We start from the raw sequence: 24,972 nt of genomic DNA, 5'->3' as shown, positions 1-24,972 counted from the left end.
CAGAAGGCTGCACCAGGCTCAATCTGATCTGGCAATGTTTCTACAGCTGGATGCCCTTCCTAACGCCAACCTCTCTGGGAATGTAATGGGTGCTTTTACGTGCCACCAGCATGAGGGCCAGTCAGGCAGCACTGACAATGACCACGCTCGAATGTTGTTTTTCACGTGTCACTACTAGCAATGATCACACTTGAATGGTGCTTTTTATGTGCCACTGGCATGGGAGCCAATCCGTGGCCCTGGTAACGATCACAATATGTATATCACAATATCATATTTAATGCTTAATGCAAATATATTGTGAAAGGCAAATTAATTTGCAGTTTTCATTTTGAGATAATATCCCTTACGAATGTACTGTGTTTAAAAATACAAATGTATGAGTAGCATGATCGTCATTCAGCTGTGGCATTGAGAGTTCTAAACACATATTTCTGCTTCTTTGTGCTTTGTCAGTAGCATGTACTCACTGGCTACCACATGCTAAGACAAAATCCATCACTACTGATATAGGAAGGCAGTGATTGAACAATCACTGATGTTATAATTAGCCGCCTAGCTAATTAAAATGAAAAACGAAACTCTTATTTATCTGATCTTGTTTCTATTTATTTTTGTTTTGAAGGAACTGGAATCCCAAATTCCTGCCAGGCAAATGTATTTGGACTTTCACTATAAAAAATCTCATTTCCATGACTCCATTAATGAAGCAAAAGTTATCATAGAACAAAACAAACAAAAGTTGGCCAGCGGTGACCATGCAGCAGAAACACTTCAGAAACACAAGGTAAAAAAAAGCAACTTTTTTTTAAAGAATTTTTGTCACTTTTATTAATCACTATATTACAATTTGTCACCAGCTTATTCTAAGACTATTTTGCTATACAAGTATCTCAGCCTTTGTCTATATCAGGTTTCTGAATGGAATAAAGTATACAATTACCTGTTACCTATTCAGAGTCTCACATACAGATTTATTGCAGGCATTTCATGATGTTTTTGGACAGTACCTTTTTGTTTTTTACATTACCTCATTTCTGTCTGAAGTAAATAGAGATCATCAGGGAATGTTACATGTACACATAGACTGATATCCTGTCTATGAAACTGAAACTAAACATCAGATTTCAAAAGCCTCTCAAGATTTAAAACAATTATAGCGTGGAAGACCACATTAGCCATTCAAAAACACATAAGTCTGTTAACTTCACTTAAACGCTCAATTTTTCACTGCCCTGATTGTGATTTGGTCACTGGAACTGTGTCAGTGGCCAGGCTGCAGTTAGCAGGACAAAAATGTTGACACCATATAATAAGTGAAATTAGCAGTTTCTGAATGACTGTAATTCTTTTCATTTCAACAATGGCCACAGATCAGATTACTTACCTGGCAAGTCCACCAGTGAAATTAAAATTCAGTTTTGGTATTGGTCTGGTTCTGTAAACTAAAACTGAATGGTATCAATATTTCTGATAATTCTCCTGAATAATTTTCATTCTCATTTGATTTCAGAAATATTTTACTGACTCATTCTACACTTCACATGAAGCACAACTGGAAGCAATGCACCAAATCTGTCTTGATTTCTCATCTCTTGACCGCCAGAACCAAACTCTGACAGCTGAATATGACAAAGTGGACTCAGAATGGAAAAGCCTGCGCAAGGTTATCAATACTTCTCAGGTGGAATTGAAACAACTTCCTAAACGATGGGAAGAATACTACATAAGGTAAGACATCTGTATATATGGAACAATCAAATATTTGGAGCCAACCTAAGAAACTTACTATGACATATATTGCTGCTTGTTCCTTCTTGAGCCACGCCCGGCTCATAAGGACCGGTTTCCTAGTTTCCTTGGTGTATAGGTTCCCCACCTGGACAGGATGCTAGTTCGTCAAAGGGGAGCTGCTATATGCAGGAGGAAAGAGTGAGAGAAAGTTGTGGCGAAAGAGTCAGAAGTTCGCCATTACCTTCTGCTGGAGCCGTGTGGTGTTTAGGTGTTTTGCTCATAAACAAACACATTACCCGGTCTGAGATTCGAACCTGCGATCCCTCGACCGCGAGTCTGCTGCTCTAACCACTAAGCCATGTGCCTCCACACTATGACAAATGCATCCCTGAAAATTATGGTACTTATTTACAAGTAGGAGCTGGATAGCTGTCCAAACTCCAATTGTCTGTCTGGATTGCTCTCCAGCTGTCCAGCTCCTGTCAAACTGTTCATCCCATGCTAGCATGGAAAACAGACGTTGAACAATGATGATGTTATTTACAAGTACGGATACTGAGTGAGCAAAAGATGATTGTAGGCTCTGTGCAGTGTTGATGATGAAGATAGCCCAAAAACCACATCAAACTTAGTCACTACAACTCTCTTCAGCTTAGATGAAATTATCATTAATAGAAGTGTGATTTGATGGGTTAGATTAGTCATTCTCAACCATTTTCATCCTATGGATCCCTTTGATTCCTACTTTACTTGGGTGACCCCAGAACCATTTGAAGTTTTAAAAAATCCTATTATATTTTTATAATTAAATATTAAGAATTGTATAAAATTTGTTAAAATATTATTTACATTTGATGGATATTTGTCCTCATCTTGTTTGTTGTTAACACAACATTTTGGCTGATATACCCTCCAGCCTTCTTCAGGTGTCTTGGGGAAATTCTGAACCTGGGTTCTCATTCCTAAGGTATTTTTCGATGTTGTTATTCCTTTTTACTTGTTTCAGTCATATGACTGTGGCCATGCTGGAGCACTGCTTTTAGTCAAGCAAATCAACCCCAGGACTTATTCTTTGTAAGCCTAGTACTTATTCTATCAGTCTCTTTTGCCAAACTGCTAAGTTACGGGGACGTAAACACACCAGCATCGGTTGTCAGGCGATGTTGGGGGGTCAAACACAGACACACAAGCATATACACGTACATACATATATATATATATATATATATATATATATATATATACGATGGGCTTCTTTCAGTTTCCGTCTACCAAATCCACTCTCAAGGCTTTGGTTGACCTGAGGCTATAGTAGAAGACACTTACCCAAGGTGCCATGCAGTGGGACTGAACCCAGAACTATGTGGTTGGTAAGTAAGCTACTTACCACACAGCCACTCCTATGCCTATACCACTATGCCATATGCCAATGGGCATATGGGATAGTAGTTAAGATCTCGGGTTACTAACCCCAAGATTCCGCGTTCGATTCTAAGCAGTGACCTGAACAATAACAATAATAACAACAACAACAACAACAATAATAACATCGAAAAATACCTTAGGAATGAGAACCCAGGTTCGAAATGTCCCCAAGACACTTGAAGAAGTCTGGAGGGTATATCAGCCAAAACGTGTTAACAACAAACAAGATGAGGACAAATATCCGTTGAATGTAAATAATATAAATAATGTACATAATTCCTCATCTCTTAAATATAGAACTGGAATGTTAAAATATTTTTGTGTATTGTAGAGGTATAACCAATTGATTGTAGATAAATTTTAACAGTAAAATCTTATATGCCACAATGATCCCACAAGGATCATAAGGACCCCAGTTGGGAAGCACTAAGTCAAATTGCCTAGAGTTGCTTATTTGAATATTTGAAAGTTTTATGTTATTGCAACATGATTAATTATTCTTTATGATTGGTCTGGCTAATCATATTATAAAAATATAATTACTCTGTCTTGCATAATTAGGATTTAATAGATGAAATTTTCTGAGTAAATAGACTTTTAGTGATGAAAATTCATAAAAATTTTACTTTTCTGAGACTTGTTTTCTCCATCAAAGCTTATTTTCTTGCTCACCAACTCTTTTTCTCTCAGATTTATAATGAATATCATTATCATATTTACTCAATTTAGTGTTGAATCTTAATGCAAAATTTTTTTCCCATCATAGTTTTAGCTTTGCTCTGTGTGTAAGCCACACCCCATTTTTCCAGTTAAATTCAGGTGTAGAGTTGTGTGGCTTATACACAAGTAAATATGGTAACTATAACAGAGATTCTTAACAACATTACTTTCTGTAAGCTACTAATGAACTAAGTGAGTCTCTATGTAGTTGTTTGAGCTGTTAGAAAGAGCAGTCAAATTACACCACATCTTATTGTCTTATAAAAGAACTTTAGATAATGTAGACTGAGGCAAATTTTTTTTTTGAAAAGAAAAAAAGATGGAATGATCATGGCTGGAATGCCTTTGAACATTGGTCTGCTGGATTAGGTGCTGATTCCTGAAGCTAAATGATAATAACAATAATTTTGAAAATTTCTTTTGCCAATCATGATTTCAAACATCATCTTCATCATCATCATCATCTTTGTCATCATCATCAACATCACCCTCATCTGACTGCAGCAGCTATTTTCATTATCACTTGTGGTTCAATGATCAGGTGATTAATTGTGATTGGTTGTTGATAAGGTTTGAATTCCAAAGTGGAACTTTGACTCAAAACAAAAGGAAATGAAGAGAGATTAGAAGAGATTCTACAAGACATCCTGCCAACCATTAGCAATTCCCATCAGTTATTGATGATGATGATGATAATGAAAAGATGCATGACAAAGTTGACTTTGTCAGGATTTGAACTCAGATCATTGAGATCCTGAACAAACATGAAAGAGCTGTTAATCCATTTTCGAACAATTCTATCAGTTTGCTATCTTTAAACATTGTTACAAAATATTTTTCCCATTAGAAAAATAACCAGCATCATCATTACTTTAACTTCCATTTTTTCATGCTTGGATAACATTTGAGACAGATTTTTCTATGGCTGGATGCCTTTCTTGTCACCAACCCTTACCAATTTCCAAGCAAAGTAATATTTTCTTTTGGTTAGAGATGTTTAGAGATAGTATATTAGAAATGAATGACATTCTGTTACAACAAACACACAATATCAAAACACACATGCACACGCACACTCACAAAGAGAGAGAGAAAGAGAGAGAGGTTCCTTTCAGTTTCTGCTTGTAAGTTCCACCCATAAGGCATTGGTTGGCTTGGGGCTATAGCAGAAGACACTTGTCCAAAGTACAACACAGTAGGACTGCATTTGAAACCATGTAGCTGGGAAACAAGCTTTGTAACCATACAGCCATGTCTGTACCTAGATGTTTAATAATATTCTTTGTAGGCTTTGTGTATATTTCTGATTCCATCTTCACAAGACCAATTACATATTCTGTTTTTGTCTTTTATCATAGACTGGAGGTGTTCTCTCAGAAAATTTCCAGAATGGAACTACTTCTCATAGAAATGCAGAAAAAAAGCCTGCCAGAGGATGAATATCAGAAAGTGTATTCAGAATTTCAGGTTTGTATTGAAATTTTTAATGTTTTCAGCTTAATGCCAAAATAATTCAATACATGAAAAATTCATCAACAGTAGGATCATGGGGGTTATGATTTGAGTGGGAAGGTTAATCTAAAGAAACAGTGGAGTGAGTTTGTGGAATAGTTTTGACATGAAATTAAACAAAATATAAATTTATTTAACCCTTTTGATACCCCACTGCTTGGATTGCCTCTGGTTCTTTGATGCAAATTTCCTGTTTTGAAGAGATTTAAATAAAACCTCCATAAATTTATGCTATAAGCACCATCTTAATAATAACAAAGTCCTCTTACTATATTTTTCATTATCTTCAAAATTAATTGAAACAGAAGTGGTGTATTTCAACAGAAATGGCTACTAAAAGGTTAAGACATTGGGATCAGGAAAGGTTGTGATAAGTGCTTAAGTTTTATTCTATTGGCACTAATGTGTATGCTAATGATATATATATATATATATATATGAGCATTGGGCCTCATGGAAGCAAAGTGGCTGAGTTCCTTTTGAGTGTTGGGCCTCATGGAGGCAATGACCAAGACCTTTGGCATTATGTCTTGCTTGAGAAGAAGATTCATCAAGCTGAGCAAAATTGCAGTCATGGTAGATACCAGTGTCACGCAAATTGGCACCCATACTGGTGTCACGCAAATGGCACCTGTGCCGGTGGCATGTAAAAACACCCATTACACTCTCAGAGTGGTTGGCATTAGGAAGGGCATCCAGTCATAGAAAACCATGCCAAATCAGACTGGAGTCTGGTGCAGCCCCCTGGCATGCCAACCCAGTCAAACCATCCAGCCCATGCCAGCATGGACAACCGGCATTAGATGATGATGATGATGGGTGTATATTTGGGTTGTACATAGAATTGTGAAAGTTGTGTTTATAAATTGCATTAGTTTGTGTGTATAGAATTGGAATAGATGTTCATAAACTGTACATATATGAGTTAATGGTTCAGTAATTGAAATGAGGGTAAGGGTAAGCCTAGTGCAGCCTTCTTGGATTGCCAGCCCTCAGTCAAACCATCCAACCCATGCCATCATGGAAAACGGACATTAAACAATGATGATGATGATGACTTGTTCCTCCTCCTTTCTGAACAAATAATATTTAATTTCTGCTATTTATTTTTAAGAAACGCCCCTCATTTATGTGCGTGTGTCTTTGTTTGTCCCCCCACCACTGCTTGGTTTGTTTACGATCTTTTAGTTGTAACTTAGCAGTTTGGCAAAAGAGACCGATAGAATAAGTACCAAACTTTAAAGAAATAGGTCCTGGGGTCGATTTGTTTGATTAAAATCTCTTCAGGGTGGTGCCCCAGCATGGCTACAATCTAATGACTGAAACGACTAAAAAGATAAGCAAAAAAAAAAATAGAGTGAAAGTATGTGATCTAGTGGTATTTGATTCGTTATCATTAGATGGTGGGTTCAGTTCTTGGAAGGGTGGTACATTGTGTCCTTGAGCAAAGCACTTCATTTCACATTGCTCCAATCTACCCAAATGAAAATGAATACTGGCTGAGTGTTGGGGCAGTCTCTCCCACTCCAGCTGTTACATCCAGGCTGTTCCACTCAGTCAAGGGTAAAGTGGGGCTGAGAAGGTGTTTATATCTGCTCATGTCTACACAGGTACCTGAACAATTGGTGAAAGCTTGTTACATATTACCAAGCGTATACTCACTCAGGAGTGATGGCTGGTTGTACACATATTTTATTTGATATAAGATACAATTAACTTTATATTTTGAATGGTACAAGATAGAATTAACTCATAAAATTACCTGGTACCTTTTCTGAATAGTGAAGTAAACCAAAACATATTTACCATGGATTTGAACTTCTGACTCACAAAGAAAAATTCTAAATTAAATTAGCCGTTACAGAACAAAATATATGTTAAGGAGGTTTGACAAAATGCTATTCTAGATAATGTACTGGATTAAAGGTCAGCCAAGCATTCATCCATAAGTTATTGGCTCCATACGTTGTCTTACAGACATCGTTCTACATGTCATGGACAACATTCTTGAATATTAAAAGTAATACTTTCTGTTTTACTGCACTAGTTTCTTTGCTTTTTATTTTCTTCACATTTGAGTAGTTAGTGCTTTATGGGGATCACCCAACTGTGAAACAGTCCAGTATTTTATATAGGTGTCTGCATTTGCAGCCATTTAATGTGACACAATATCATAGAAAAGTGAATGTTAAAGAAACAACAAAAATATTGTTCATCTGTCAATTTGTTATTTTTCTGTATCTTCCTCTATTTCTTTCACTCTTCTTTCATTCCAAGTCTGTGTACTCACCTTGCTTCTCCTATAGTCATTCAGTGCATTATTGGTTCTAATTAAGTGACCCTGATGGACTAAAATGTGAGGTAGATTCTCACATCATCATCATCATCATCATTTACTATCCACTTTTTTGTGCTGGCATGGGGTAGACAGAGTTTATAGAGATAGATTTTCTGCTGCTGGATGCCCACTCTGTCACCAATTCTTGCCTGTTTCCAAGTAAGGTAATAATTCCTCATGGCCAGATATGTTTTACATGGAAGACTGGAAATGAAAAACATCACTTGTGTGACAGTGATGCTTGTTTACAGCAATCAAGTGATGTCAAAACAAGTGTAACACACACACACAGACACACACATGTGTGTGTGTTTGTGTGACAGGCTTCTTTAAGTTTCTATCTATGAAATCCACTCACAAGGCTTGTAGGAGAAGACACTTATCCAAAGTGCTATATAGAAGGATTGAACCCGAGACCACATGGTTAGGAAGCAAACTTCTTAACTGCACAACCATACCTATAAGAAATACAAAACTTAACTTATTGAACAAATAAGATTTTTTTTAAAGGGAACATTATTGGTGAATGTGAAGTAAATGAACTGGCTTCAGCTAAGAATTGGAATGGCATTGTAGTCTCCGCATGCCTATTGTCTCATGGCATGCTGTGACTCTTTATTTGAATATTCTAAATTATAGTTTCTCTTTTCTTCTTACAAATTTCTGTTGAATATTTACACTTAATTGCTCTTTCTTCAGGAAATGCAGAAAGATATGGATAAATATGGTGAAGAATCAAAATGGTTGAGCCAAAATTTGAACACTCTTCTTGAAGATGCCGAAGATAAAAGTCTGCAGAAAGAATCCAATAACCTGAAAATTATATTGGAGAAATTCAACAACCTTAAACCTGGTGTAGTTGAAATATCCTCCAAATCTCTAATATTTACCAAATGCTTCCAATTTCGTGATGACTTAGATCGTAAATCTCATTGGCTTGAGGAGACACATCGTGCCATTGTTGAACAACCCTATGTTGATAGACTTGAAGATGCTCAAACAATGTTACATGAACATGAGGTAAGCTTATAAATCTTTATTGTATTGTATTGGGTTGTCTGGAAAGTTCATGCCGATTTTTAAAGGAAAGAAAAAGGTTAATAAATACTTCCCATTACATTTTTAATCAACCAAATATGAACCATTTTGTTGCACAATGCATCTCCATCTTTCCTTTAACTTGAAAATGCCCTCTTCCTAGAATTGAGGTGGTTTCATGGCAAAGAATTCATCAAAGTACCTTTTTACAAGATCCAAGGAATTGAAATTTTTACCATTAAGACTATTCTGCAGAGACCTGAATAAGTGGAAATCTGAAGGAGCAATATCTGGTGAATATGGAGGATGGGGTAACACACCTTAGCCAATCTGCAGCAATTTTTGTCTGGTTTCCAAAGCATCAAGTGCCAAAAATGAACTTTTTTATCTTCCATTTTAATGGGTTACAAAATTAACACAGGTTATAGGAACATAAACCTTCTTCCACAAAAAGATAGCTTAAACTGTGCTCTAAATGGAGGTGTAGTCAAATCCTATTTCATGGACTCAACTATGTTCTAAAATGAGTCGAAAGGTAAGCTACTATAAATCGGCCCGAACTTTCCGGACAACCCAACATGTTTTATACATTTACAAGAGGAGACAGCAATTTCATTTTGTTATAGCTAATTTTTGATGCTTTATTAATGTTTTCTCATAGCTACTTTATATTATATCATACATATAAAAATATCTTTGAGTACCCCTGTCCCTCTCATTTTCATCATTGACAATACTTATCATCCTCATCATCATCAACATTTAACATCCCTTTCTCCATTCTGGTATGGGTTGGATGATTCAGAAGGAACTAATGAGCCAGAGGGCTGCTCTGAATTCTACTGTCTGCTTTGGCATGGGTTTTAGAGCTGCAGGCCTTTTCCTAATATTAACCACTTCACAGTGTGTACTGGGTGACTTTTTTCATAGCACCAGCACTATAGAGGTCACCGAGTACTCAGAGGACAAAACCCTTCCACTGAGTAGGCTATAGTATGGTATAGAAGGAGGTGAAAGTCTGATAGAGGGGACAGAAACAAATGTTTTCCTGAAGAGGTGAATACATGTTTTTTTTAGCTGGAAAAAGGGAAAGATAGTGAAGGCGTATCTTCAAGATGTTTATGTAGGCAAAAATTGATGAAATTGTAATATAAAAGACTACCTAAAAGTCATCAACTACTCAATGGCCCTCAAATTCATTAGAGTGGCTGTGGTAAGATGCTTGCTTCCCTACCACATGGTTCTGGGTTCAGTCCCACTGCATGGCACTTTGGGCAAGTGTCTTCTACTATAGCCTTGGGCTGACCAAAGCCTTGTGAGTGGATTTGGTGGACAGAAACCCATCATATATGTATATATATATAAACACACACATATATGTTTATTTTTGGATGTGTAACATAATAAATTTAGAGAAATACCATTGGTTTCATTTCTAGCGTGAACTAGAAATATCAATCAATTTCTCTAAACAATAACTGTTCTTTGCAAAAAAAAATATGCAACTCCTCTATTTGTTTTAGGGTATGCTCTTTCTGATTTATGATCTTATAACGAATATATATATATATTTGTGTGTGTGTGCCTGTGTGTATGTGTGTCTGAGTTTGTCCCCTCCCCCACCATTGCTTTACAACCAATGTTGGTGTGTTTACATCCCCATAACTTAGTGGTTTGTTTGGCAAAAGAGACTGATAAAATAAGCATAAGGCTTACAAAGAATAAGTCCTGTGGTTGATTTCTTCAACTAAAGGCAGTGCTCCAGCATGGCTGCAGTTAGATGATTGAAACAAGCAAAAGAATAAAAGAATAAAATCTGATGTTCAGAGCAAACATCTCAATGGCCCACTTGTTACCAACAATGAGAATAACCTGAAAGTATTTTTATCCTTTTCCTTGTACTGACACTTAATCATATTCTTTGTTTTGTGAAATAAAATATCTTGTTTAATGACACAACATACCACCCAGTTCAGAAATTGAACCCATATCCTTATAATCACAAGAACTGAGTGCTATAATCACAGCCCTGCTACTATGTAGTAGCAGCTAATGCTGCTTGTCTAATGCTTTTACTGATGATATCTTGGATTATTTGATCTTTAGATGAACTAGTGACATTAATGATACAGTGTAATACTTTGTGGTTGTTTAATCCTAGGTCTGACAGACTTATGATCAAAAACATTCCAACTATGACCATTCCATCTTTGAGGAATATCTGGACCTACATTATCCAGCCAATATCTTCTTTACTTTTTTTAACATGGCATAAAGCCACCTCCTCATCTCAAATATTTACTCTTCCCCGCTCATAGTCCATGGGGATTTTTCCTTTTCCCTGTTCTTTTCCTGTCTTGCAAGATAATTGATGACCTCTCTAGTGCTGGTGGCATTCAAAAAAAGAAAAAAAAACTCAGCACACACTGTAAAGTGGTTGGCATAAGGGAAAGCATTTAGCTGTAGAAACCAAGCCAAAGCTAACATTGGAACTTGACACAGCCTGCAGCTTGCTGGATCCTGTGAAGCCACTATCTCATTATAGCATAAATGATGATAATGTTAGGAAATGATTTGAGGGATATTTGACTGTTACTTTTAGCAGGTATCATCATTGGTTCACTAGCATTGTGTTGTATTTTTAGGTAAGCTACAGCATTCTGTTTAATATGATGGACTTTAGCTATAAAAGAAATCAATATATTTCTTTTTTCGGGGGTGGGGTGGGGTGTGGACATTGTTTTTCTAATATCTCATTAAGAAGTTATTATTGTTTAACTTCAGATCAGCCTTGATTGAGCAGACTTATGATTAAAGATGTCCTTGCAATGACCATCCCATTTTTTAATATAGCAGGGACTACATTGTCCAATATGCCCCTCCTATTTTTTTAATAAGCTAATAGGATGCAATCTAAGGGGGATTTAGTTTTTTGTCTAGCAAGTTGAATGTTTTATAAACAGGTTCCTTTTTTCATTTCTTGAACAATAAAAAAAAATTTAGAAAATGGAGAATATTAATTTTGTAGATTTATATTCAGTTCATGTTTTGAAAATACATAAGAAAAGCAAAGCTAAACGTTTTTATGAGTCACTGATTCTATTCTGTGAACAAAGTCTAAGACCTTTCTTGTTCAATAAACTCTCAAGAAGTGGAAGGTGGAACTTCTGAATACAACAATGAACCACAGAACAAAAAAGAGAAATAAAAATATAACATAAAGAAATAAACACATAATTCACTACTTGATTTTTTTTAACCACTGGGCAACCTCTAGGAACCTGAACAATATTTGTTGATAATTGATTCTCTACTGTAAAAAAATTGTTATTCATGTGTTGTATGTGGAATATAAGACCTTTGACCTTTGATTCTTCTAAAATTAACTTAGTGAAATTGTTTGTGTGGCAAAAGTTGATCTTTTTTGTTTTGTTTGAAGAAAAAAATAAAAATATTTGAAGAAATGTATATGCAGGCAGTATGTAGTGTCCTGTGATTATTGAAGACAGCTGTTTAGAATAATGAGGAATAGGTATTATAGCCACAACTCTGCTACTGAATGGTAGCAACTAAATGGATGCAGCAAGATTTTAATGTGGGATTATATCTGCATTATTTGTTATCATTGCTTCCAAACATTTGTCACTCAGATTATACCTACATATGCATATTACACTTTTACAAGAAGAGTGTTGATAGTGACTTTGAAATTTCAGTCTCTTAGACTATTACAAATCAACATAAAAACAAACAATAATATATATATATATATATATATATATATGTAAATACACATATACAAGTACAAACATAGACATACACACAGAAATATACTCATCCTCATAAACACAGACATTCACACAAATGATTATATATACACACAATTTGCTCTTAGCCATTGTCTAAAAACAAGTGAAACCTCCCCAGTCATAAGCATTGTGATATTGTATTTTTCTGGGTTGACTCGAACACTGATCTGAAAAACCAAACATCAATTTTTAATTAGTTCCACAGTCATTACATTTCTACCATTCATTTGCGACTGATAAAAAACATATCATTACTTACCACTGTACTTGATGACCACCAGGGTGAATTTTACATTTTGAAATATTTTTTCCTGTTGCCCAATACAGATAATGTGTTTTTTGTCGAGACACCTCACCTCTGCTGATACCTATTTGGGTAACATTTCTTTTAAGTTACTTCTACCATTGCCTACGACGGATGGATCTTACAGCTTGAATTATCTTATATCATTATCCACAACCCATAAGTTTTTCTGTTTAAATGACATCTACCATTAGCCAGTTCTAAATCGGTTGTACATTCTGAGACATTTCTACTGTTACCCACCATGGATGATATGGAATACTGCTACTGCCACCCTCCACAGCCACAGGTAAAAAAAACTAACAAACAGGAAATTAGAAGTATTTCTTTTCCATCTCTGTTGCCTGAATCCATCTACTTTATCTCTCTCTCTTTTTCTCACTTTCTTGCCTCTCACTCTTCTTTCTCTCTTGCCTCTCTCTTTTTTTTATCTTAAGCTGGTAATGTTATTGCAGTTATTCTTCTTAGATTGGTAAAACACCAAGCAAAATAGCTTGAAGTATTTCCTCAAGTCCTTTTATATTCTGGGTTAAATCCTACTGAGATCAACTTTGTTTTCCATTCTTTCACTGTTGATAAAATAAGACATCTTCAGATCCTGAGGTTCATTTGAATCAACTCAGTATTCCAAGCAGCAGCTTAACACTTTAGCATTCAGATTGCTCTATTGGATGTAAAGCTTATTAACATTGTTTTGAATTAATCCTGCATTATCTCACAGCTTTAAGATTTCACTGATGTGATTGTTTATATTTTGAATGACATTTTAGGGTAGGTGTAAGAGGCTGGACCTAGTCAGTTTGAACGTAAAACAGGTAGAATATTTTGGGCTGGATATTCCCATTTTAAATGCTAAAGGGTTAAATGAATGATAATGTTAATTATATTGCTAAACTACTTCCAAATTCCTGATTGTCTTCAAATTTAATTAAAAAGACAAACTCTGTGAATTTCTTTAGAAATATGATAACAAATATGTTAAGACATGAGATATGCAGGAGGGAGAGAGGAGAGATATTGTTGGAGAAGGAAATGTTATGAAAGGGTTTATGCAAGATATATACAGTTATCAACAGCAGGTGTAGTACAAGTTGTAGGAGAGAGTGGTTAGCTAAGTGCTGGTGAGTGAAGACTTGCTCATAGATTCTTTATTTAGATGTACTCTGGAGTGTGCATGTGTGCATAGGAGGTGCATTGTGATTGCATAATTTCAAAATGTACCTGCAGCAACCTGTGCATTTATCATCATTGTCACCATCTTTGAATGTCTGCCTTCCATGCTGGCATGGTTTGAACTGTTTGACTGAGGACTGGCGAGCCTGGAGGATGCGCCAGGCTCCAATCTGTTCTGGCAGGGTTTCTACAGCTGAATGCCCTTCCTAATGCTAACCACACTGAGAGTGAAGTGGTTTTTACGTATCACTGGTATGGGAACCAGTCAGGTGGCACTGGCATCAGCTATGCTCAAATGGTGCTTTTTATGTGCCACTGACACGGGAGGCAGTCAGGTGGCACTGACATCGACCACTATAAAAAAGAGCCTTTGACACAGACATGATTTGAAAAAGCAGCCTTCTGATCAGGCATTAGATGCTGTACCATTGTGCCTGAGGCCATATTATATAATTCTATGCACATTTATGTGCAGGCGTGGCTGGGTGGTAAGAAGTTAGTTTCCTAAGCACATGATTTTTGGGTTCAGTCCCACTGCATAGCATCTTGGGCAAGTGTCTTCTACTATAGTCCTGGACTGAAAGAAGTTCATTGTATATATTATAGGATGTATATATATATATATATATATATGTGTGTGTGTGTGGGTGGGCAAATGTTATGTTATTTGAAACAGATGAGGGTTGACAACATGAAGGGCATCTGGCTGAAGAAAAACCTACCTTGACAAATTCTGTCTGACCTGTACAATCATGGAAAAGTGGACATGATGATGATGATTTAGGATGCATTATCTCTTTTGTTGCCATACTCTTGTTGAACTACACTGCTTTTGTTTCAATTAATTTTAAAAATAATGAAGAATTTAGTAAATTTAGTAAAAAGATGGTGTTTAGAACATAAATTAACATGAAATTTTGATGTAAAGTTTTGATTTAGATTAGCTTTAAAACAAGAAGATTGTATCGTAGAACAACACTGTGATCTGATGTTGCTTGGCATTAAAATAGTTATTTAAACTGATTTCAGTATTTGAGTGCTAATTTATTTTGTTATAGGATGGAAAGAAAAGTTGATCTGAATAGGATTTGATCTCAGAATGTAAAGGGTCATAGCTAAATAGCCCAGTATTTTGGTTTGACACTTCAACAATTCTGTTTATTTTATTTTGATTTTATTTAGGCCTCAAATAAAGATTTTTCAGGTTTGGCAAAAGCAACGAAGCTTTTGTGATACAGGATTAAGCTTTGTGTGTGGATGTTTACATAAACTTATTTATACATTCAATGATTATATATTTACATACATTCATACATGCATGTATGCATTCATACACTCATTCATTCATACATGCATGGAGGCATACATACATACATACATACATATATATATATACATGCACACACATATTTATTTATACATACATACCTGTGTATGTGTAGGGGTGTTTGTGTCTATGTGCTTCTATCCGTATACATTACACACATATGTAATGTGTACATACGTGTGTGTGTGTAAATGTGTTTGTGGTTGTGTTGCGTGTATATGTGCATTATGTGAATATTATTATTGTTATTTAACCCCAGGTCTGTCTTAGCAGGTTTGCGATCAAAAGTGACACAGCCACAATAAAGATTATCTGATGTATTCTTCATCATTTAAGAGGGTAGGCTATGATTTGAAGGAGACTTGGCTGCTATTTCTAGCAGGTCAAACAAACATGTAGATTTCTTTGTGAAAATGAGTTGTGGCATGTTAACATGTGGGCACATATGTGATTGTACAAGCTAGTATGTATTCACACCCACACACACCCACACACACACTCTCACTCTCACATGCACACACACTCACACATGGCAAGCTTCTTTCAGTTTCTGTCTACCAAATCTACTCACAAAGTTTTGGACAGTCTGAGGCTATAGTAGAAGACACTTGCTCAAAGTGCCACATAGTCGGACTGAACCTGGAACCATGTGGTTGGGAAGCAAGCTTCTTACCACACAGTCATGTACTTGTGCATTTGCATATATGTTTACGTCTGTGTTCTCTTCGTCATTTGAGTTGTGGTGTTGTCATCGCCACATCTGTAAATAACTAGTTCACTCCACTCACTTTGTATCTATGAGGCCAAGTGGAATAAGAGATCACTGCTGTGGAAAACAAGTAAAGGTTAGCTTCAGGAAAAGCACCCAGCTGTAAAACATCACATCAATACCATATTCCTTTAATATGCTAGCATGAAAATCAAATGACTATGTATATATATATATATATATATATATATATACTCACACACATAGTTGAGAACCTAAATTAACATGGCGAAATAATTAAATATATAAAAAAATCAATCTCAGAAGCAATAATTGTCTTCCTTGATGTTAATACTCCTCTATAATCGTGGATATAAATGTTAATGGAATCCTGTTTGTTCAATTATATATGAAGTAGATTTTCAACTAGTTTAATTTAATAATGGTTGGAAATATTTGTTGGGAAATATGAATATATTTCCGTTGTTTTCTCTCTCTCTAAATCTGTATGTACATATCTGTTTATTTCCCTCTCATTTTCCTTTTCTCTTTTTTCCCTTTATTCTCCCTCTATCTTTAGTATATATATGTACAAATTTAGTTATGTATATATGTATATTCTGGCTATGCAGTTGTATATATGTATGTTTGTATGCATATATATATATATGCATTATATGTATGCATATATATATGTATGTATGTATATATAAATGTATATAGATATGTGTGTATGAATGTGTATATATGTGTATATATATATGTGCGTGTGAATGAATGTATGTGTGTATAGATATATGTGTAAGTATGTATGTATGTATATATATTTATATGTATAAATGTGTATAGATGTATGTGCATGTGAATAAATGTATATGTGTGTATAGATATATATGTGTATAAATATGTGTGTGTATGTGTGTATGTATAACATATATTTGCATACACGCATGTATATATATATATTTGGCCAATTTTTACTAGTCCGCTGTTTGCTTCAGCTGTTACCTAAATAACATTTATTTATATTTTGTCCTTGTTATTTTGTTATATTTCATTTTTATTTTATTCACCTTTATTTGGTTATTCATTTTTGTATCAAATCGATATTACGCCAAAACTCTCGCTACATAAAATTGTTTGTGAAAATTGTCACATGGATTTTCTCTGGTAATGGTAGGATTAAAAGAAGAAGAATATTAAAAAAAATGCAAGGTGGGGGAAAGAATGGGAATAAGAACATCAAATATAACTATGAGGGAGAAAGAGAGAGAGAGTGAGAGAGAGAGCAATACCATTTTTTGGATAAAGAAACATCAAACAAACCAAAAATACATTTAATTCCATTTTTGACTTTTTTTGACTTAAGTTGTTTGTTGTTGTTGTGGCTATTGTTGTTGTAGTTATTGTGCTTGTTGTTGTTTTCTCAATAATTAGGTCTTATACTAGGGATTGTTGCGTTCCCTTTAGAAGGAAATTGCAATGAGCATCTTGGATCCCAGTGCATTTTGCGTATTTCATGTTAAATCTGTTGGCATTCATACTGAATCTATCATGTACTTTTCTGTATTCTAATCATTTCTTTCAAATTACATTTGTCTGTCTATACATCTACCCCACATTGAACATATTATAAATACATATGTATGCATATATATGTGTGTATATGTATGTGTGTGTGTGTGTGCATATATATATGCATTTGTTAGTTTATATTAGCCAAATGAGAGATGAATGCTCAATACATGTTGGAGAGGATATTGAGTTTTTTTTTTATTGACTCACAACTCCAGTTTCATGCTTCTGTGATTTTGCCTGAAGATCCCAGTAGCATGAAACTGAGACATGATACAAACACTCAGTTGTGGTTTAAAAAAAAACAAAACAATATATACACACAAACACTTTATATACATTTTATACATACATCATCATCATCGTTTAACTTCCGCTTTCCATGCTAGCATGGGTTGGACGGTTTGACTGAGGACTGGCAGGCCAGGAGGCTGCACCAGGCTCCAATCTGATCTGGCAAGGTTTCTACAGATAGATGCCCTTCCTAATGCCAACCACTCCGAGAGTGTAGTGTGTGGCATTTACATGCTACCAGCACAGGGCCAGTCAGGCAGCACTGGCATCAACCAGGCTTGAATGGTGATTTTTACATGCCACTGGCATGGGATCTAGTCAAGTGGCACTAGCATTGACCACACTCGAATGGTGCTTTTTACGTACCACTAGCATGAGAGCCAGTCAGGTGGTACTATATATATATACATATATATATAAAATAATAATAATATTAGGGAATATGATTCCAAACTTATAGGGAAAAATTCAATTTAGTAATACTAAATCAGAATTCTGTTTTACTTATGCTAGCATGGAACAGTGGGCATTAAATGATGCCATTTTAAATAATTATGATGACTATATTGATTGATTAATATTAGCTACATAATTATCATCATCATCATCATCATCTCATCATCATCATCATCATCATCATCATCATTTAGCGTCCGTTTTCCATGCTAGCATGGGTTGGACGGTTTAACTGGGGTCTGTGAAGCCGGAAGGCTTCATCAGGCCCAGTCAGATTTGGCAGTGTTTCTACGGCTGGATGCCCTTCCTAACGCCAACCACTCCGCGAGTGTAGTGGGTGTTTTTTACGTGCAACCTGCACAGGTGCCAGACAGAGCTGGCACAACGGCCACGAACGGATGGTGCTTTTACGTGTCACCGGCACGGGGCCAGGAGATGCTGGCAACGGACACGAACGGATGGTGCTTTTACGTGCCACCGACACGGGGCCAGACAGAGCTGGCAAACGGCCATGAACGGATAGTGCTTTTACGTGTCACTGGCACAGGGGCCAGCCGAAGCTGGCAACGAACACGAACGGATGGTGCTTTTACGTGCCACCGACATGGGGCCAGACAGAGCTGGCAAACGGCCACGAACGGACGGTGCTTTTACGTGTCACCGGCACGGGGGCCAGCCGAGGCTGGCAACAGACACGAACGGATGGTGCTTTTACTATGTGTGTATTTCTCCATCACAACATATGAATGAGAAAGGAAGGGGTGATAGATGAATAAGGAAGGAAGGGGTGATGGCAAACTTGGTAGCAGGATGATGGAAGTTCTGCAGTGAAAAGAGAAAAATCATGCAGCATTTCAACTCTGTGTGAGTGTGTGTGTGTGTATGTAAAAGAGAGTCATGTGAATGTTTGTGTATGTGTGTGTGTGTGTTAGGATGGTGAATGTTCAATGCTGAAAAGAAAAATCAAATAACGTTTCGACTCTGTGTGAGTATATGTGTGTATGTGTGTGCATGTACAAGGGAAGTATGTGAATGTTTGTATGTGTGATTATTTTGTACCTTATTTATATATAAAATACTACAATTAGACATGATTTTTGATGGAATGTAGCCTTGAAACTTTTCAACATTAAATTGCATGCTATTCTTCTAAGCCCACTTGTATATTTCATCCGCCTCACATTTCAGGTGCTCAGTGTCTTCAGGGTTCTGTATCACCTGTGAGACTTTTGTATCATCTGCATAACTTGTGATCGTGGCTCTCTGTGTGGCTGAGGGCAAATCTGAGAAGGATATTATGAAATTATGAACAGTAGTGGTCCCAAAACAGTGCCTTGCAGAACACTGCTCACTATTTGCATGTCATTGGAGGTGGCCCCATTGGCTACTTTGTTTTGAATTAACCCTGCATGATCTCGTAGCTTCGAGATTTTAATGATGTGAATACTTGTTTTTAGAATGACATTGTAGAGTAGGTGCAAAAGGCCAAATCTGGCTGGTTTGAACTTAATACAGGTACAATATTTGGGCCTGACAGGGTTGGATAATGTATAATTTATATATTGATTGCATGATGCTTGTGTATGAAGTGTGATGCTGCACGGCAGCGATATATTGGCTTTGAATGCAGAGAATTTGTGAAGACTGGAAAGAAACCAAGTGAGCGTGATCTACTTGAAATGTAATGTTAGTTTTTACATAGTAAATGGAGGACAAACGAGCTGAGAGGAAAACTGCATAAGAGGAATCATGTGTAGTGTGCAATAGAGATGACTGTATTGGCATTGAAGTGTGGTGTGAAAGGAAGATGATTACTCTTAATTCATTTAGTCTTTTACTTGTTTCAGTCTTTTGACTGAGGCCATGCTACAACACTGTCTTTAGTCAAGCAAATCAACCCCAGGACTTATTCTTTGGAGGCTGAGTACTTATTCTATCGTTCTTTTTTGCTGTACTGCTAAGTTACGGGGACGTAAACACACCACCATCGGTTGTCAAGCAATGTTGGGGAGACAGACACACAAGCATATACACACGCATACATACATATATATATATATATATATATATATATATATATGTGTGTGTGTGTGTGCAATTGTTAGAGTCCTATGTTGATCTACTTCTTGATGTTGAGCCACCTGAGATCGTTTTACACCACATCTTTCTCTCTTCTTTTCTCTCCCTTCATCCACAAATTCCTTCTACTTAGATTGCTTGACACTATGTTCTTTTTTTAAATTTTTACTCAACAATCAGGTGCAGCAGTGGCTGTGTGGTAAGTAGCTTGCTTACCAACCACATGGTTCTGGGTTCATTCCCACGGCATGACACCTTGGGCAAGTGTCTTCCACTATAGCCTCGGGTGAACCAAAGCCTTGTGAGTGGATTTGGTTGACAGAAACTGAAAGAAGCTCATATATAGTGTTAAGCAATCTAAGTAGAAGGAATTTGTGGATGAAGGGAGAGAAAAGAAGAGAGAAAGATGTGGTGTAAAACGATCTCAGGTGGCTCAACATCAAGAAGTAGATCAACAAAGGACTCTAACAATTGGCAAGATGTAATACTGGAGATTTCTTTTCTTTTTGTGCGAGCACTGAAAAAAAGAAAACCATAAAATGATGCTGGGGTAGTGGTGTCGGTGATGACGGTGTATAATACACAGTTTTATATTTTGTATATATGCATTCCTTTTTATGAAGGTTGTACATATCCACCTTCACACATATAATATATTTTTGTGTTTGTGCATGTATCTTGCATGCACATGTGAAAGCTTATATCATACATACTTCTGTATACATGCATATATTAATATAGAGATACTTTATATTAGTCTATTATTCCATCCAGAGCTTTGTGTGTGTACCTATATCTTATATAAATGTGGTTGTGAACATAAATCATATATACACACTTTTCTGTGCATGTGTATATTTATATAGATATACTTTATATATGTCTATCATTCTGTCAAGAGAGCTTATGTATATGATGTGCACGTTTGTGAATGTGTATGCTTATGATGATATATATGTGTGTGTATATATAAATATATATATATAGATACACACACACACACATATATACATACATATATATATGTATATATACATATATATATACATACATATATATATATATATATAGATACATACATACATACATACATACATACATACATACATACATGCATGCATGCATACATACATACACACACACAAACATATATATATATATATTTATTTTTATGCATCTGTATGTGTATTAACATAGATTTAGTTTATAGGTGTATTAGTCTCTCAACAGCTTGTGTATATATGATGGATTATAATGAAAGTATGTCACAGAGAGTTTGCATCTGTTTGTCTTCTACATCATTTGGCTGCTGGCTCTCTGAAACTACAAAACTGTTACTTTGATTTGTAAAAAAATATATTTTTTCAAATCTCCTATGATTTCCTGTTTGAAAGAAATTAGAGAAAAATATTATACTGGAATAGATTTATTAATTTCTTTCCTTAAAAAAGAAATATATTTTTGTCAAGATGGCTACACAATATTTAGCACTGCATTCTCATATCTGCCTTTATGATGAAGATTGTGATCTGTATGTGTGTTATGTGTATATTTGTAGCACTACATTTTCATGACATTTGTAAGTGTATATGGATGTATGTGTGTGAATGTAGAAATATATTTATATGTATACATACATATGTACATATATACATACATACATATATTATATATATATATATATATTGTTAATCCAAACATGAAAACACAAAGAGAAAACGCAACAACGTGAGGACGTGGAACAAATATAGTATCATTGGACGCTCAGGAAGGAAGGGAAGAAGGAGGGTTTAACGTTTCGAGCGGAGCTCTTTGTCAGAAACATAGGAAAAGGAAAGATCCAGAGAAGGGAAGACGGAGGGGAAAAAATCGCCAACGGTACACACGGTACATATATATATATAATATATATATATATCAGTAACAATGAAGGGTGAAATTAATTAATTTGGAATAATTATCAATTACACCAAGTAGTCTTCGGCATGTAAAAGCCTCATTCGAGGAAAATTTAAGTAATACTAAGCAATTAAGGGTTTAGCAACGAATTGCCTTACCGCACACCGAATTTAGAAATAGCAGTCAAAGAGATTATAGCTATTTCTTCTACTAAAAGGGAGATCTCAGTAAAAACACAGCATTTGAAAGGCAAACACAAACAGGTAAGAGAGAATGAATTGACGGCAATCTATCATACAGTTTTAAGTCACCTACAGATGTACGTTTCGAAATCAAGTCTTAGGAAAGCATAAGAATTAGATAATTCTACCTTACCCAAACTTCTTCTCTCATCAGCGCAGGATACAAACAATCATGAATGATTGTATATTGAATTTTGAGATACTAGAAGGCACCAACTCAACTCAGTATCAGAGCGAGCTAGAAGCCACAACTAGTATCACCAAATTCAAAGTGTGAATGAAAGTTTGTGTCACCAGCCCCTTCCCACCCGCGTGTAGCCAAGACAAAGTGCTGTGGTCATTTACTGGGATGAATATGGTTATCAGTAACAATGAAGGGTGAAATTAATTAATTTGGAATAATTATCAATTACACCAAGTAGTCTTCGGCATGTAAAAGCCTCATTCGAGGAAAATTTAAGTAATACTAAGCAATTAAGGGTTTAGCAACGAATTGCCTTACCGCACACCGAATTTAGAAATAGCAGTCAAAGAGATTATAGCTATTTCTTCTACTAAAAGGGAGATCTCAGTAAAAACATAGCATTTGAAAGGCAAACACAAACAGGTAAGAGAGAATGAATTGACGGCAATCTATCATACAGTTTTAAGTCACCTACGGACGTACGTTTCGAAATCAAGTCTTAGGAAAGCATAAGAATTAGATAATTCTACCTTACCCAAACTTCTTCTCTCATCAGCGCAGGATACAAACAATCATGAATGATTGTATATTGAATTTTGAGATACTAGAAGGCACCAACTCAACTCAGTATCAGAGCGAGCTAGAAGCCACAACTAGTATCACCAAATTCAAAGTGTGAATGAAAGTTTGTGTCACCAGCCCCTTCTCTCTTACCTGTTTGTGTTTGCCTTTCAAATGCTGTGTTTTTACTGAGATCTCCCTTTTAGTAGAAGAAATAGCTATAATCTCTTTGACTGCTATTTCTAAATTCGGTGTGCGGTAAGGCAATTCATTGCTAAACCCTTAATTGCTTAGTATATATATATATATATATATATATGTATAGAGAGAGATAGAATGAGAGAGAGAGAGAGATAGAGAGAGAGAGAGAGATAGTGAGAGAGAGAGAGAGAGAGAGAGAGAGATAGTGAGAAAGAGAGCTAGTGAGAAAGAGAGCTAGTGATGCAGATAAATATGCTTGGGTATTATATATAAAATATACATGTAAATATATATATGGATACAGAAATATCCCCATATGATTTGTTGTTTCGATATGATTTGATCCATTTTCAGCTCATGAGCTGTGGCCATAATTTTACTTCACTAATTCTTTATAGAAATTGACATTTGGTGCATGAGGGAGTTTGATGCCACTGCCCTTATCTGCACTTCCTGCTGTGAAATTGGTTCATCTGGAATTTGGAAGTAAGAGGTCCAGTTTCATTTTGAAAACCCCTACATCCACCCCATGTAGGTCTCTCAAGTCCTTCAGGAGGATATTGAAGAGCTGTGGTCTCCTAAAGCCCAGGCTGTTGCAATATTTTGTCCTCTATCTTGATGGCAAATTTGGAGTCCTTGCACTATGCAGTGGCACTCTGTTCTAGCATTAGTGTCACTATCTTTGCCAAAATTTGGGACAAGTCCCTCTAGAATCTTCCAGATATATATTATGGCATATCTTTCTCGCCCACAATCTAAGGAATAGAGTCTTAATCTCTTGAGTCTTTCCTAGTAGTTTATATGCTGATAGAGGCTATCTTCTTTGTGTAGCTTTGTTGGAGTACCTCAAATTCTGCAATTAATTTGACTCTGGTTGGTGACCATACCTGCGATCAATAGTCAAAGTGGCTTAGGACAAGTGTCCTCCAGAGGACTCTTATGGTTTTCTGATCTCTTGTTCTAAAAGTTCTAAGAATCCATCCAGTCAGCTGCCTGCATTTCATTGCCAACTTAGCAACATGCACATGGAAGGATGCATCATTACTCATGTAAATGCCCAGGTGTTTCTGGCATTGCAGTTTAGTTTTGCATGCTGATAGCACAAGGTTTGAAACTTTTCAGCATTAAACTGCTTGCTATTCTAAGCCCACTTGTATATTTCATCTGACTCACATTTCAGATACAAAGTGCCTTCAGGGTTCTGTATCACCTGTGACACTTTTGTATCATCTGCATAACTTGTATCATGTCTCTCTGTGGGGCTGAGGGCATATCTGAGAGGGACATTATGAAATTATGAACAGTAGTGGTCCCAAAACAGTGCCTTGCAGAATACTGTTCACTATTTGCGTGTCATTGGAGGTGGCCCCATTGGCTACTACAACCTGACTT

The 24,972-nt window shown here is 36.0% G+C and overlaps 1 protein-coding gene across 9 annotated transcripts in view; it reads left to right on the top strand.

The window, feature by feature from the left end:
• LOC115210341 (nesprin-1) overlaps positions 1–24,972 on the top strand; it is an 870,646-nt gene that overhangs the window by 199,137 nt on the left and 646,537 nt on the right. For all 9 annotated transcript variants that reach the window (XM_036502466.1, XM_036502469.1, XM_036502465.1 and 6 more), the window contains 4 exons: positions 626–787; positions 1,514–1,731; positions 5,238–5,346; positions 8,429–8,749. In XM_036502466.1, the coding sequence (XP_036358359.1) occupies positions 626–787; positions 1,514–1,731; positions 5,238–5,346; positions 8,429–8,749 (810 nt within the window). The remainder of the gene's footprint in view (positions 1–625; positions 788–1,513; positions 1,732–5,237; positions 5,347–8,428; positions 8,750–24,972) is intronic.

This window comes from Octopus sinensis, linkage group LG4, assembly GCF_006345805.1.
Source record: "Octopus sinensis linkage group LG4, ASM634580v1, whole genome shotgun sequence".
In the NCBI taxonomy this organism is placed as follows: Eukaryota; Metazoa; Mollusca; class Cephalopoda; order Octopoda; family Octopodidae; genus Octopus; species Octopus sinensis.
Note: the sequence above shows the minus strand (reverse complement) of the source record. Positions and strands in the feature narration are given on the sequence as shown.